General features: G+C 38.3%; 3 protein-coding genes across 14 annotated transcripts in view; 1 reads left to right on the top strand and 2 right to left on the bottom strand.

Annotated features, from left to right (window-relative positions):
- Nucleotides 1–874: 874 nt before the first annotated feature.
- On the bottom strand, nt 875–6,631 carry cunh1orf35 (chromosome unknown C1orf35 homolog). Its single transcript, XM_055033246.1, has 8 exons — nt 6,524–6,631; nt 4,288–4,438; nt 4,154–4,199; nt 3,987–4,069; nt 3,415–3,487; nt 3,180–3,262; nt 2,922–3,056; nt 875–1,568 (listed from the first exon to the last, which is right to left on the bottom strand). Exons 1-8 carry the CDS (start codon nt 6,618–6,620, stop codon nt 1,313–1,315), a joined length of 924 nt encoding a protein of 307 aa, XP_054889221.1. The 5' UTR covers nt 6,621–6,631; the 3' UTR covers nt 875–1,312.
- A 116-nt stretch (nt 6,632–6,747) lies between these two features.
- guk1a (guanylate kinase 1a) lies at nt 6,748–13,913 on the top strand. Its single transcript, XM_055033247.1, has 8 exons — nt 6,748–6,796; nt 7,104–7,254; nt 8,926–9,039; nt 9,973–10,014; nt 10,116–10,351; nt 10,432–10,516; nt 10,600–10,685; nt 11,395–13,913. Exons 2-8 carry the CDS (start codon nt 7,221–7,223, stop codon nt 11,431–11,433), a joined length of 636 nt encoding a protein of 211 aa, XP_054889222.1. The 5' UTR covers nt 6,748–6,796; nt 7,104–7,220; the 3' UTR covers nt 11,434–13,913.
- The window catches only part of obscnb (obscurin, cytoskeletal calmodulin and titin-interacting RhoGEF b), a 53,993-nt gene continuing 51,477 nt past the window's right edge, over nt 13,503–16,018 (bottom strand). For all 12 annotated transcript variants that reach the window (XM_055033232.1, XM_055033233.1, XM_055033237.1 and 9 more), the window contains one exon: nt 13,503–15,757. In XM_055033232.1, coding sequence (XP_054889207.1) covers nt 14,662–15,757 — 1,096 coding nt within the window. In that variant the 3' untranslated portion in view covers nt 13,503–14,661. The remainder of the gene's footprint in view (nt 15,758–16,018) is intronic.

Below are 16,018 nucleotides of genomic sequence, written 5' to 3'. Positions count from 1 at the left end.
TTTGGGAGTAAAGGCATCACGAAGACCAAGGAACATAAAAATGGATAGAAAATGTGAACTCCAAACCTGCATGGACATCCGACTAAACAGAGACCAGGAAATAAGGGCATCAAACATTGGCTTGAGTTGAGAATTGGTAAACAGAATCAGAGTTACAAAGGTTTAGATCAATATTCATGTAGAACGGCACAAAGCACTAACCCAAATCTAATTGAGAATCTATCAGAATACATTAATTGGTAGTGTGAAATCATCAATGTGTATGAGTATTTTTGCAAGACACTTCAGCAGATTCATTAAGAACCCTTGTAATATTAATCACTTAAGTTCATACTTAAGAAAAATCATTATGAAATGAGGAAGAAATACAATTCCCATAAGTGATGACCTACCCACTGTTGAGGTTAAAGCAGTAATGTGAAGAGCATACCCTGCTTCACTTTGTGTAAGGGTGGCAGTCTAGCATTCTTGCAGGTTGATTAGGCTGCCATGGTTAATGCAGCCAAGCCTATAAAACATGGCAGGAGAGTGTGGTAGTGGTGGTAGGCGTAGTAGTTTGAGCCTCAAGTCCCACATAGGGTGGCTTTGTTTGGCCTCTGCTCCCGCTGCTTCATCAGCTTGGTTCGTGTGTGGCGGCAGAACGGTACTCCATCAAAAAAAAAGACCAGTCTGGTATTTGGCACTCTTCTTAATGAACATCTTGCTCTTTTGTGTGTGTGTGTGTGTGCGCACCCCCCAGGTACCAGCATGCAATATCTCCTCTTTCAAACCCATTCAAGGCAAATGCAAGCACTACACTCTCAAGTGAAGAGCATACCACTAGTATCATACAGCATCAATAAGTATCAATCAAAGCCATTTCAACTAAAAACCTAAAACTGGTTTATTAATTATATCTCAATACAATATGCTTCATAATTTATTAAATTAAAACTGTGTCCACATTACAATACTATGTTTCAATGAGAAGGAAAAAGTGTCAACTAATGTATGTTAGAAAAAATTATAAAACATAAAAAGATGAAATTTTGCCTCAGGAATTCTTTGGAAAATCAAAGCCAAAAAGGTTTTGGACAAACAAGCAAAACAAATACAGTTGTGAATTTAATGACAAAACTGCTTCGGAAACAAGATGGACTCATCACCAAAATTAAATAGAAACACCAAGCTCATCTTTCTCACATGGGGAACTAGTGGTATTACATAAAGCATAACGTAAGAAGCATCACAGTATTCCTGGCTGACCATGATCCAGGAGGTCCTAAAAAGCTGTGTTTGCACTATACTGGTTTTGGTGGGGGAGCGAGCGACATTAGTCGTCCGAGTCTGTGTCGTGGCGTCTCCTGTGACTTTGTGTGGCACCAGCGGGGGCCTTCTTGTGGAAGGCAGAGTTACTGCGGGCTGGAGACCCCCCATCAGAAGAGTCTGTATCGTGCCTCTGCCGTCGATGACGGGGGCGGGACGGCTGTCGCTCGGCCTTTGCTCCCTCCCTTGAATGGCTGTCATGGGGTCTGGCTCCACTCTGACTATGGTATGATGGATTATGATGATGGTGGTCCTTTCTGTGTCTGAAAAGTAAAAGGAAACAATCAATGAGTGGGGTGAGGTGGGGTATCTGATAAGATGTAGCACACACTACTGGGGCATCAGCGACTGCATGGTGCTTTATGGGGGACATGCAAAAAAAAAAAAAGTTGCTATAAAGTTGCTCATATCAGTAGTTGTATTTGCACCTCTCAATCTGTAAGTAAATTGCATTGATGCAGCACCTTTCACAGATAAAAATCACAAAGTGCTTCCCAGATAAATTAAAAACAATGATACCCTCCATATGAAGCAAATTCTATTCGTATTCTCATAAATTACTTCCTACAACTCTTGTAAGCATCTTAAATCCTAAATATAAGAAAATACCAAAACTGAAAAAATAAATTTGCTAGGAAGCAAAATGGAGAACAGTGTCCCATCGCCATCTAGTGGTGATCTACTATTTTGAATCACTGGTGTTAACATGAAGACAGCACAAAGAAATTATGCACAAGAGTAGAAAGCCTTTGATGTCATTGCAATGAATGCATACATGGACATTAGAGTGGTGCCATTGCTAATTTTTAAAAACATAACACAAAAAATCCAGAGAGTTCTGTACAAAAACATAATCTAAAGCTGAAAATCCTGTGAAGAGAATGTGAAAAAAGGAATTAATAAAAACGATATATATATTTATATTTTCCTGGTTTTCCAGTGAGTGTCAAGCTAATACAAAACAAACAATGGATGTACTCAAAAAAATAGATCCCAAATTCCCTAATTCTGGACACCAAAGGCTGAGTGAGGCCTTTGTTGTCCAGAGAATGAGTTGTTTCACACTTTTCTTCAGTTTTGCTTCATGTTTTTATCAGTCTAAGGATTGCAGAATTTTTGGAAACCTGATTGTTGTTGTCTCCGAGCTGCCATCCCATAATAGCAAAGGCCCGATCTCTTTCACTTGAAGAAATGCTTAGCCAATGTTCAGAGCAGCGAGTTTCAAATGAAATGGCCACAATTAATGACAATTTACCGACATAACTTATGTAACATTAATGAATAAAATAACACCTGCTATTAGCAATTTTTATCTCTACAAAAAGTAAAGTTGGAAAAAGCAAAAATGCAATTTTTTGAGGTCTTATCAGCTCCTGTGGCCTTTATTTGTGTGTGGTCAGACAGGAAAGAAAAGAAACATAGTGACCACCATAACCACAAAATATCCAAACATTTCCAAGAAAATGAATGAAAATATAAAAGTCAACCAAATCATGCTTCCAAGCTGGTCTTTGTGATTATGATATTGCACACAGTGAAATTGGATGATGTTTCTGATTTGATACGATGTGGGGATTATTTGAGTACATCACAAACCAGTTTGTCGTTGGACATACCTTTTCCTGTTATCATCCGATGATGAGGACTCGGAGGTTGACGAATCTCGTCTTTTCCTTTTCTTCTTTTTTTCTTTCTTCTTCTTTTCCTTTTTGTTCTTTTTTTCTTTCTTTTTCTTTTTGCTCTCATGCAAACTAAAATTAAACAAAAGTTGACCTTCATTATCATGGCCTATTCTATCCAGACTACCTTTTCATCATGTCTGCTTAATGCTGGATGTTTTGAAGATATAAAGGGTCAGTAAGATTCACATTTACCCTTTTTCTGTCTCTTCTGATTTTTCAACGCTCTCAGATGTTTTTGTTGCAGATGTTTCTTGATGACCTTCAGTCTTGTGGTGCTAAACAACAAGAATGGTTACAATTTTGCACTATGGTGGAGAGATTATAGCAGGAAATAAATCTTAAGTAACCATTAACTGAACCTGCCATTGTTACAAGGATCAGCATCAGGTAATCTGCATTGAACAGTTGAAAAGGAAACTGAACTCACTGTAAAAATCGGCAGACCCATTTTAGCCGCTTCTTTCTCTTTTTGGGACAGCAACATCTTCCGTGACCCCACACTTCAAACACAAGCAAAGGAGAAAAATGAGCACTTTGTGTCAGCCAAGGCCATTTTTTTTCAGTTGCACTACTTAACAAAAAGGGAATTCTTTCAGTAAACTAAAGAACCAGAAATAAACAAATATTACATTTAAGACACACAACCATCCGTGACATTTTAAAATTGCTTTACATAGTTGGATTGTATGAGATATGATTCAATTTGCTGGTGCTGGCCAGGACTCTGACCACATGGATTATTTGGATAAGCTGCAGTTGCCTTTTTTTTCCCGCAGATACAATTACAAAAATCTAACTCATATAATGTGGGCCTATAATTTGGCTTCTTTAAAAGAAAACTGAGTGCTGATGTGCTTGTTTCAATAGTTAAATGCATTCATTTTCAAGTCGGGTAAGACTGGTTACAATGTTCTAACCTGCAACCTGATTACAATACATGGGCTCACATTTCAACTTGAAATGGAATCATTGCTAATTTCATATGATATGGGTAATCACCTGGAGCTTCCCAAGCCTGATATACGATCCACGCTCCTCTCTTCACCGTCTGCCTCTTCCCTTCTACAAACCTCTACAAGATCCTGTGAAAATTGAATTAAATGTAAACCTTTTGATCTTAGGCAATGGTGAACAGATTTAGTCTGTTCACTAGCAAAAAAACGTACCTCTTTGGTAAGACCAGTTGGTTGTCTCTTTATAACTTTGTGACCTCTAAATTGAAAATGTAAATGGTTTGTTAGGCATTTTGAAGCTCCAAAGTTCTTGTGTTAAATAAATGTACATTTGAATTCATACGTACAGCGCAGCCATCAGTGCTTCCTCTTCTGCTGCTTTCACAGCAGCAAGCTCGTCCTCTTTGGATAACGGTTTGCCAGTTTTTTTGTCTTTTGCGTACCACGTCAGATCTTTACCTTTTTGCCATCTTCCAACCGGTGCCATCAAGGAGTTTCCTAAAAACGAAACAGAGCAAGTGGTTGGGGACAGTTTAAATGTTGATGTCAATCAAATAAATTTGGAAGCAAATTTTTCCTCCCAGTTTCTTGCATTTAGATTTTTATTTTATTTTCACTGAGCACTCACTAGCTGGACGGTTTAGCTTTAATAAAATTATTAATTTCCCAGTTGATATGAGAATTTTTTTATGTTCTGTGATAAATTGTATGTTTCATGCTCATTTTATACATTTTCAACACATTTTAAGAGGTTGAGTGCTGTATGTTGATTGAATCAGGGAATGCTGTCGCCTCTGGAGCCCATGGACAACGGGGGTCGAGACATGGAAAACAGGAGACTGAGTACTGTATGCTAATTGATCACGGACAACCGGAGACTGAGTACTGTATGCTAATTGATCACGGACAACCGGAGACTGAGTACTGTATGCTAATTGATCACCGACAACCGGAGACTGAGAACTGTATGCTAATTGATCACTCTCTCAACTCATGGTCAAGTCGTGGGCAGGGAAGTAGCATTCTGATTGGCTAACCGTCAGGAAGAGGGGAAATGGCCATTCCCTTCTTTCATTCGAGGATTTTTTGGTAATGAGTATAAAGACGGAAAAGTCCCATTGTTGAGTCAGAATAGAGTCGGAGTAGAGTACGGACGCCCAATTACGTGTTGCTGCAGCTCTTCCCTGAACTGTCGACTCTCCGGTTCACTGTGTCACGGTAAGAGCGGATTGAAAGAATCTAAGCATTGCGTATTGTTTGCTGTGTGAATAAATTTGCTGTAATCTGTAAAATAAAAGGACACATTTATTCTAGCAGAACAGCGTCTTGTCATTATTTATCACCGATCACCCCCGATCCTGCTTAAAATTTCACAAAACACCAGTAAATAGCATACACATACTGACAATGCAAAGACACTCCTCCTGGCTCTGATTGTTTTTCCAGAAGGACCACAGAGTGTGATTCTTTTCACAGACCATCTGTCTCATATTATATTGTCACAGCAAAGTGACAGTTTATAAAAAAAAATGTTACCTACTGCAGCTTTAATTGGTACAGACTGAAGAGATTTTAGGATGAGGACATTTACTCAAATCTCATTTAGGTAAATATCCTAACTAGTAGCATCTTATATCAATCAAAGGTTATTTATTAACTGTTTGGTAAATGAGAAAAAGGTGTGTTAAAAGACCGAATCAATTTATTTTAGTCAATCAGGTTGTGTTAAGAAGGATCCCAACTTCGGACATATTTCTAAATTGATAAATGTTGTGTGATATTTACAGATGTGTAAAAATACCATCTAAAATGTAATAGGAAGTGTTGTGGCTCACCCTCTTTGTACAGGGAGTCAATGACTCCTCAACAAGCATGTGACTGTGTAGTAGGCCATAACTTAATCTTTATTTTTTTTAAGACCTTATGTAGCTCCTGTAAGTATCATCAAAAGGACGAGAAACAAACTATTATACTATATCAATTTAAGCGTAATCAATATATACAGGGTTCACATATGGAAATTAATTGCTGAATAAATTAATTTCCCGATGTTGTTCTAATTTACTGAGATGTACTTGTGTAGGTTTCAAAAAATTAGGACTGCAATGGGAGGGGAGGTTTTACATGCTAAAATGTTTAACACAATTTTGTAAATTGTTTTCTTTGTTATCGTATTTGTTTACTACAGAGATACCTCAACATATAAGTTGGCAAACAAGTTGTGCAAGGCTAACTCGCCTTTTATGTCACATCTGTGCTACTACGTAGCTCCTCTTGTCTGGCATTCTGACTTGCTGGTCAGCGGTCAGGGCACAGACCGCCGAGAGGCTCTTTTGCCTAAAGAGGAGGCAATGTGAAAGTGGAAACTAGCTGCCGGGGAGTGAAACACGCCTTCAAGAGCAAGCAAATCAAGCCGTCCAGATTCTATGTAATGAGGGACTCTACATCAAAAGGTAAGAGACAGCCGTATGAGGGGGCAACATGTGTTTACTGCCTGCGAGTTTTGGCTATCTTCCCTAGTCGTTTTCGTTTGCTCGCTAGCCGTCTGATTAGCCCTGATAAAAGCTACGCCTCTGAACTTACCCAGATAATTCTCTCTGTGTTTATCGACTTTCACGTCGTCCCAGTTGAACTGGTCCTGACCTCCGCGTAGGCCCCCAGATCTTGACGAGCCAAACATTTTAGGCAGAAAAAGTCCCGCGAGTCGAGCGAAAAATCAGTTACACGCCGCTAGCGCACGCAGCTAACGTGCTAACGAACCGTGTGATTGGTCGGGCCTTCGGGAATCTTTCATCCGGGGAAGTTGTGTGGTGAGTTTTAACGTCCCACTATCGAAAGGGAGCAACGCGTTCACTGGTATGGTTTAATTTTGGAAACGTACGCCAATTGAGGCGGATGTTTTTAAATATAGCAAAAGAAATTGCAGCAGCGCTGCCTCACAACTAGCCTATTTCAAGTAGCTATGGTAACACCGCGTCCTTAACGTGTTTATACAGCTATTACGAACTACTTGCAATAATTAATATGAACATAATAAAAAATATCAGTTATGTACTGACATTTTCCTGAAATGTTCGTGGCTAAAGTAAATTACGAAAAAAAACCGTTTCCTCGTTTTACCGCGCGTGGTTTTGACGCTGAAGGCTGATGTTTTGGTCCGCAGTGATGACGCAGGCAGCAGCAGTTTTTATCTAATGGCTCTCACAACGAAAGCTCAGGCCAGTAGAGGAAGAAAATCCTCCGGAAACGGCCTCAGAGGCTTGGAATAATCTAACCCTCGATGTACCTGAGACATTTTACAAGACTATTTTCAGGTAGGAGGGATGATGTTTATGTTTTATCGCCTCTTTTCATCCCGGATGTCTTAATGTCTGGGTGTGCCATTCATTCCTGGAGTTTGCTTGTTTACATAGTGTACCAGGAAAAGATGGAGCTTGAAATGTGGGGAGTTTTCAGATGATTCTGATACTTTTTTACTTTTTCCATTTGTAATTTATTTGGAGCTGAAGCAAGTAGGCCTACTTAAGGAAGCATTTTAATCTATAAATACCAACAAGCTCATACCTTACAGTACAAACGGCAAAATTCAGGTTTTAACTTTTCAGTAATTATATTCACTTTAAGGGAGCATGATGGATCTGCAGCTTGTAATGTCAGTCACTGCTTCCACACTTTATTTAATTAAATCTTTCTAAATCAATTGGTGCTCATAATAGTTTAAATTTCTTTGTTTTGAATTATAGTTGTTTGAACAACTAAGAATAATCAATCAGAACCATGCAGTCAGAACATTAAAAAATGAGATTTGAATCTGGGTTGTTGTTCTACACAGATTCTAAACACTCATTACTCTACATGTGGTGCTAGTTTAGCTTCTCTTTGTCTGCATTGTAAGAATGTCTGTATTTTAGTTGTATTTCCTCAAATGTTCTGGAACTTCCTTCTTAGAAAATCACTGAGGCAGTAAAATAGCAAAAAAAAAAAAAAATAACAAAAAGTAACAATACTGGAAAAATAACATGCCAAAACAATTTTAAAGACTTAAGTTTATTTATTTATTTACATTTTAAAGAATATTTAAATGATTACTAAGAAAATGTTTTGTCAAAATCTTTTTAGTTTCAATTCGTTTGTCTTCTGGCATTTATGGAACTCCTGAGATTTAACTTTATTCAAGGCAAAAATACTAGTCACATGAGTGAGAGTGCACGGGTTTAAAATTAGCTAGGGGGCTGTCTCCAATAACTATCAGATCCTGCTGGTTGTGGTACCATGTGATTTTTGTTTCCCTTATTATCTGTTGCAAAGAATAAAACAAAACAGAGGCTGGTTTAACAGGTAGCCCTGCCACACCCTCTTGCTTTCTCCACCCCTTTCTATTTCTGCTTTCGCTCTGTTTTATCTCAATCGTACCCTGACAGCTCATTTCATCTCTTCACCTGCTTGAACTCTTGTGCATTAAAAGGTAAGGAGAAACACTACAGATGGCTCTCTAATCTTTGTTTGAGCATTCTGATGGAAGACATCGGTAGTGGATTAGATGTAGCGTCAAAGTGTAGAAACGGTGGGAATATGTGAGTCGAAACAGACTCTTGGCTTGAGCTTTTTTTCGCAAGGAAGTTGTTGTATAATTGAGCTTTAAATGGCTTTTTGTGTGCTATCCAAAGCAGCCTTTCTTCTTTCACCTCTTGTATGAAGTTGTTTTTTGTTATCACGTTCAGGTTCAATAGTTTCTATTTAGTGACTTCCCTAGTGACTCTGGCTCAGAGCAGGCAACTGTTAACTATAGGCCACATCGCTTGGTTATTTTTCTCCTCAGCATTACTCTTCTCAAAAACATTTACCCACCAATGCTGAAGTGAAAATTTTGCTGGAGAAAAATTTTTTTTAGACCTAGACCAATTTTTACTTTTATGAGTAAATCCTTACTGCCCCACCTAAACATTTTTAAATAACTCCAGCCCTTTTCTCTTCTTCTGTTTCAGCTATGGCTGGACCCAGGCCTGTGGTGTTTAGTGGTCCGTCCGGGGCAGGAAAAAGCACCCTGCTGAAGAAACTTATCAAGGAACATGAAAATGTGTTTGGCTTCAGTGTCTCTCGTAAGTGTGTCCTGCTGATTAATAAAAAGTCTGTCTTGTCTTTTTGACATTTTGTGTTCATTATTTTGATCTGTATTCAAATAAGTGGAGAAGAGGAATTTTATTTTATGGACTTTTGAACATATATTATCATGTTTTATTAGGTTTCAGTTTTGTTTTTGATTTTTTTCAATACTTGGAAAAAAAAAGAATATTCAAAGTGCACTTTGAAGAGTGCACTAGTGTTGACAGGCAAAATGTATCAAAATAAATGCATTATTTTGCCATTTAGAGGAGCAGAAGTTGAAATATAAACACATTCAGTTAACTTTCTTTGTTTTTCAAACCGTATAATAATCCACAGATTGTCCAAATGGTCTGTAAGTTGGCCAAATGTCCGTGTGCTTGCAGCTTTACATCTGAATAGAGACAAGCAAAATTTAGCTTTGGTCAAAATGCAAATTAGCTCAACAGTGGGAAGCACTGACCTAATAGCAGTAGACCTGCTGATAAAGCAGGAAACCTCTGTTCTGTAATGGTAATGCTACGGGTTTAACTAGATTTGGAGATCAGGTTATGGGTAAGCTATTGTGTAAGTTTCATATATGCTTCCACTCTTTTACTTTTATGTAATGGATGTTCCCTCACTGGAGGGAGTTACCCTCTCCCCTATTACTTTAAATGGTGGTGATGAAGTTGGATACAATTTTTCCTTTTCTTTTAGTGATCTGCTGGACAACATTTCAAGATGTGTCCTGTTATTTGCAGCAAACTTGGTTTTATTTTATTGGTTTTCTTTGCGATTAGGATGTCTTCTACTCTTCCAATTTGCTCTATGAGTGTGATGATTTCTCTCTGAATAAATGCATAACATAAAAGGAGAAATGACATCTGTAAGTACTGAAACTTTTGCAGTTCTGGAGAATCTAACTCTTGTATCATTTAATCTTCCAGATACAACAAGAAACCCTCGTCCAGGAGAAGAGAACGGCAGAGGTATAGCATCTGTCTTTGCTTTCACTGTAATAACAGCAGTCCACATGCTTTCTGGTTTTTCTATAAGCCTGATCCCTCCGTGTTCTGGTGTTGGATTTTAGACTACCATTATGTTACACGGGAGGCTATGCAGGCGGCCATAAACAATGGCGATTTCATCGAGAATGCAGAGTTTTCTGGAAACCTGTACGGCACAAGCAAAGCCGCCGTCCAAGCTGTCCAGGCCAAGAATCTCATCTGTATCCTTGACATTGACATGCAAGGAGTGAAGAACATCAAGAAGACAGACCTCAATCCCATGTACATCTCCATCCAGCCGCCATCCATGGAAATCCTGGTGAGCATAATTGGAATTTGTACAGCAAGATTGGTTCTATGAGTTTTCCTGTTTATAATCAATCTTGTTGGGCGTTACAGGAGAAGCGATTAAGGGACAGGAATACAGAGTCAGAGGAGAGCCTTCAGAAGCGTTTACATGCAGCCAAGGTGGACATGGAGTTAAGTAAGTTTATTCCCAAAACTCTAAAGTAGAGCTCCATAAGTATGTTTAATATGAAACGTTCTCTTATGGTTTCTCCCATTTAGGTAAAGAACCTGGCATGTTTGACGTGGTTATCGTCAATGACAATTTGGATGACGCTTATAAGAATTTAAAACAAGCTCTTCTTGAGGTGAGCTACTTTTGCATCAAATGAGCTAAACTGAGCTTAACCAGCAAGCTGCTCAACAATTGAGAGAAGCTGTGAGGATGGTCAGCTGTATTGTTTCAACTTTTGATGGAGGAGACAGAAGATGCTGCTGTCATTTTGAACCCAATAATTAAATGTCAAAGCACATGTGTTTACAAATGTGAAAACACCTCTGGTGAGGAGGCAGTGGTGTTAATTGGTTTCCACTCACTCTAAAGTTCCCAAAACTCTAAAACATGTAGAAACATGTAGAAACATGTAGACTTGCAGTGTAAGCACAGATCATTAACACTGGAGCAGATGAGATGGTTGGCTTGTAGTCTGCTGAGAGTATTGTATCTGGAAAGTCAACAGATTTCATACAGTTTTCATCAGGAATTAAAGATTCCAATTAAAATGAATCTTTTGTTGAAGTTCTTAAATTTAAAATGGGCGTATCAGTTGAATTGTGCCAAGTTTTGTCATGTTATAGTCACAAACCTCAATGTTTCTCTAAACACAAAAAATGACTGAAGCTGCTGTGGCAATTTATTATGGTTTTTGGAATACACAATATGTTCTAATATTGAAAACATAAAAATCTACAAATCTGAGCCTGAGGTATAAATTTTGTAATGAGAATACCACAAGAACAATGCAGGGTTTATGTGTTTGATATATCTTGTAATGGGCTTGATTTCTCTCTCTGTAGGAAATTAACAAAGTCAAGAAAGCCAAGACTTCGTCGTAGAAGACGGCACAGCCTGGCACCTCATCCATCCACTCCCCCATAAGTCTAGACCTCCATTTGACTTGTACATTCCCTCAGATGGTGGTCTGTGAAACTCAGCTTACTATAAGGAATCAACAAACATGTATTTAGATTAAGTTAATTTTAGTTAAAAAAAAAAAGGGTTTTATTTTTAATTAGCATTTTTAGATTTCTTACCTTTATTCTTTGTTTGAAAAAAGCTACTCCAATGAATTTTACTTGAAGTCTGACTTGCACAAAACAGGAAGATTCCTGTTGTTACGGAATTCTCTTCAGTCGGGACTGCATGGTGTTCGTGGTGCATGGAACAGGGAGCAGCGTGACCCATTCCATCAGGTGGACAAACCAATTTTAGGATGTAAAGCCAGTTGATATGAGATGCTGGTTGTTGACACCAAACTGTGCTCACCTGGTGATGTCATTTAATGTCAATAAAGTAGGAAAATCCAGAGTTGTGATATGTGGTGGTTAGGCAGGGTTTAAAATTCATCTGTGGCTGTTTACTTTCAGGAGGTATATGTAAGTCAGGTATTCTTTTGAAACATTACTTTTATTCCAGAGTTGGTAAAGCATTTTAAAGCTGTTTTGTTGTTGTATATGTTAACAGTTTTTATAAGTTTCATTTGGATTGTGTTGTGCTCAAGTAAGTTAAATCCAGTCTTGCTTAGAGAAACAAATCCTTTGTCATTGTCACTTTATGTTTTAAGCGGGGTATACAATGTTGACTATTTTACAAGTGTAATTTTATAAACTTTTATATTGTGTAACTTGCTCACATTGTAGCTTTATGTGTATAGTGAAATTACATTCATTGGACTATAAAGCATAAATAAATGGACATATTTAAGGTTTATATATTCCACAAAACAAAAAAGCACAGGAAATCAAATTAAAGGGGCAGTATTATGTAAACCAGATATTTTGTTGAGTGTTGCATTAATAATTTTATGTATGTTTGAGAAATTTTCTAATCTTTTCTGGCAGCCATTCGAGTTTGCAAAACGCTTGATGGGACTGAGCGCTGCCTTTTCCACAAAGCTCTTTGGAGTTATAGTATCTAAGCAGAGTTTGTTCCTCACAGAGCAACCCTTGCCCACGCATCCCCCATTAATCTCCTTCAGACTAGCAGCAGCAGCAATTAGCAAACAGCTGGTGGAACTGCACATCTGCTGAACTCATGTAAACTACTTTTCAGGGCAATGCTCCTAAGAATGAAGTTAAAGGCTTAATAGAGAAACATTGAGGTGACATGCTGAAGGTAGTAGTTACTTGATTGTGCTATTTTTATCACAATGTGTCTGAAAAATACATACTGCTGCCCCTTTAAAGGACATCTATGATGTACTTGTAAACTAGCATCAATAATTTTTTCCAGCAACTCTTACAAAGTAAAACTATTAATGGAATTTTGTCAAATCAATTCATCTGACCAAAAGTTATGTATTCCTGATATTGTTCACTATTTGAGCTAATTCTTAATTCCGGCAATACGTCCTTTGGAATACTAAATATGTTATATGTTAAAACTTCAATAAAATGTTACAGATACAAGATGCATTATTTGTTTAATCACACAAGTCTATCTCAGTACCATATGCTCAAAGACCTAGTTTAATTGTATTTAAAAACTGAAATTAATATGCATTTCTTAGAGGATTTTAAACATTTATCAATTACTTTTGATTATTAAAGCTTACAGCTGATGAAAACCCAGAACTTAATTTATCAGAAACTTTAATTAGACAAATGGAAAAAACACTAACCCTTTTACCCTCTTTCTTTAGTCTTAACAAGAGCTGGACAGCTGTTCAGTCAGAAGAGTTCCCAGTTATTGTTCAGGTCATAAAAGAGCTTTAACAAAATATTTCTGTAAGATTTTTAGTTTTCTGAGAAACGGTGTTCTTTATATTCATCATTAACAGGAATACATGCTTTAAACAATATTTTATTTCACTTTTTCATTCAATTTATTTTTCAATGATAATTTAAAAATAAATGAAGATACACCTGTGTATGGTAATGATAGAAGAAGCAGGTAATCTTTTAAGTATTTTCTGTACATTTATTTACTTTGTGCTCAACCTCATTATTGTCCACAACTCCACATGAACATTGCAAGCAATTACAATCTGTTAGACCTAAAATATCATAACATACATAGTCCATACCCAATCGATGACACCTTAATATAGAAACAAGCACAGCAACGTCTTCCAAGAAAGTGATGTCCTGGAATTTCAGGTCTATCAACATTTTCACATAGTGTAAATACAAGACGGTTCTGCTTAACACGTTTGGTTTACAAAGCAAATACATGCAGTCACTCATAAATATGTCACGGACACACAAAAGGATGCCCTTGTTGAACCTTGAATTTGCAGGCAACTGCCAAACATCAAAAGGCCCAAATTTGTCAAAGAAGCTTTGTAAAAAAAAAAAAAAAAAAAAAGAAAAGTAAATGATAGAATATGGACGTATGTTTCAGTTATCAACTACTAAGCCTTAGTTGATGGTACCTGAAAAAAAGCTAAGCAATCTAAAGTTCACCAAGGAATCATTCATACATCTACACCAAAGTTTGTCTATGATTTAATTGCACACCAGTGATTAAACCTAAACAACAGCAAGCAGTGCAGAAAGTCAGTCTTCACTGTTCATTGTAAGTATTTTCAGTTTCAAAGCTCATAGACACTGTGAAACAAAAACGCTTCTGAAAAGTACAAAAAAAAAACCTTGATGATATGATACTAATATGCATTTAATGACAATCCAGAAATAAAGTCAGAGGTGTTCAAAATGTCACTGCTTGGATGAGTTACTATTGCCGATATGATGATTTTATGATGGCACGTCTATGAAAACAAACTTCCAACTCATTAACAGTAAAATGTTACTTTATATTTCCTTGTCATCTGTCCACTTAATTTATGCTGCATGTCATGCAGCAGTTAAAATTACAGAATGAGACTGAAACTTGTCTATAGAGACATATGTATCCCTACAATTTGCAGTTTCCACATTCCCTTGCCTAAAGAAAACTCTGAATCCCGCAAAAACAACTGAGGATCAGACTATTTTCTGACTGGCTGCTTCAAAACGGAATGGTTTTTTAAATGTAGTAGATATTATTTTGTTAGATTATTTTAACCATGCAAGCACAAATTATCCATTTAAGACTAAGGATTTGTGTCACCAATTAGAAGATGTTTACTGGCTTTGAAAGGGCTTCTCTTTAATTTGAAGAGTGACAGGATTTCCAACTGATGTGTAGCCGTAGGTTTGAGTGGACACTTTTGTTTTAAAGCTCTGCTGCCCGCCCTCTACTCTCTGCACCTCGGAGCAGTAGGAGGGCTTCACCTCTAGCTTTGCATGGCTCACTTGGATTGGGACTTGTCTCTCAGTTCGGGGTCGAGCTCCGCTTTCTTGCGGAGAGGTAGAGGGGAAAAGATTGTTGGAGATATGCTCCCTGAAGCGGCCAAAGAAGCCACTTCTTTGCCTTGGAACAATATCAGGCCGCCCCACATTGAGAAACACTGGCTGTCCCACTTGGGACCCCCCGATCTCCCTCTGAAGGACAGAAATCTCACAGGGTTTCTCATCAGAGATGTGAGAGGAGCTGGAGGAGCCGTAGGTTTCGCCTTCTCCTGGGATGTAATCCTCCAAGTCTTCCAGGTTCAAAATACGATCTCCTTGTTTCAGAACTACTGGTTCAGGCTCCTCAGTATCCTCATCTTCAGGTTCAAAGATAACAGTTTGTTGATCATCCTGGTCATCAGCATCTTCAGCAAGTGTTAGGACAGATGAAAGTTCATGTGGTTCTCTCGAAGCAGAGCCCGAAGCGATCTGAGGCTCGTCTTCCTCCCAGGAGACGCTCTGGCTGCTGATGTCTCCGTTCAGATGTTTCTGCGCCTGCTCCACCAGCTTGTTATTTGAGTTGTTGGCATTGAAGTTGTCTAGGGGAGACCTCTTAGGTCTGGAGGGGGTGGCTGCACGATCAGAGCCTGCAGGTGAAATTCCTCTTCTCCTGGGCAGTCTGGGAGACTTATTGACCTTATACTCGATGACCTCCTCCACCTCAACCCACCTGGGCCTGCTCTCTGCTGCCCTGGCTCCAGTCCCCTCAGACTCAGTAACATAGAGGGTTGGGATGGTGGTCTTTCTCGGGGTGGGCATCCTTCTTGGCCTGGTTGCAGGTGGCTCAGGGGTGGAGGTCTCAGAGCGGTGGGCTCCAGGAACAGTCAAGCCTGGAGATCTGTGTCTCCTCATGCGTGGGTTCTTCACAACAGTGGTAATGGTCTCCTCACTGGAATGAATGAATGAATACATGAGCAGAGGTACTGGCATATTTGCAAAAACACATGAGACTGAAAGGCTTAAATAGCCACAACGTAATGTTAGATACACACAAGACCTGTAAAATTAAACTCACTGTAGATGTAGTTAATCACTTATCGGACAATGTATTACCGTCATCTTTCCTATGTTTTCCTATTTTGTAATTAAACAATATTTAATTGAGATAAAATTAATTGTCCCAAAACAAGCTTCGATACCTATACACCAC

This window comes from Poeciliopsis prolifica, unplaced genomic scaffold, assembly GCF_027474105.1.
Source record: "Poeciliopsis prolifica strain line A6 unplaced genomic scaffold, Auburn_PproV2 SCAFFOLD008, whole genome shotgun sequence".
Lineage (NCBI taxonomy): Eukaryota > Metazoa > Chordata > Actinopteri > Cyprinodontiformes > Poeciliidae > Poeciliopsis > Poeciliopsis prolifica.
The sequence above is the reverse complement of the archived record's forward strand: the minus strand, read 5'-3'. Positions and strand labels throughout refer to the sequence as shown.

What these genes read in the sequence shown, in the direction of transcription:
- cunh1orf35 (XM_055033246.1), bottom strand. Translation starts at nt 6,620, where the DNA reads ATGTTTGGCTCGTCAAGATCTGGGGGCCTACGCGGAGGTCAGGACCAG. An exon ending in CAACTGGTCTTACCAAAGAG is followed by an intron (nt 4,070 to 4,153) that starts GTACGTTTTTTT and finishes CAATTTTCACAG; the next exon opens with GATCTTGTAGAGGTTTGTAG. An exon ending in TCAGAAGAGACAGAAAAAGG is followed by an intron (nt 3,057 to 3,179) that starts GTAAATGTGAAT and finishes GTTTAATTTTAG; the next exon opens with TTTGCATGAGAGCAAAAAGA.
- guk1a (XM_055033247.1), top strand. Translation starts at nt 7,221, where the DNA reads ATGTACCTGAGACATTTTACAAGACTATTTTCAG. An exon ending in GTTTGGCTTCAGTGTCTCTC is followed by an intron (nt 9,040 to 9,972) that starts GTAAGTGTGTCC and finishes TTAATCTTCCAG; the next exon opens with ATACAACAAGAAACCCTCGT. An exon ending in CGCCATCCATGGAAATCCTG is followed by an intron (nt 10,352 to 10,431) that starts GTGAGCATAATT and finishes TGGGCGTTACAG; the next exon opens with GAGAAGCGATTAAGGGACAG.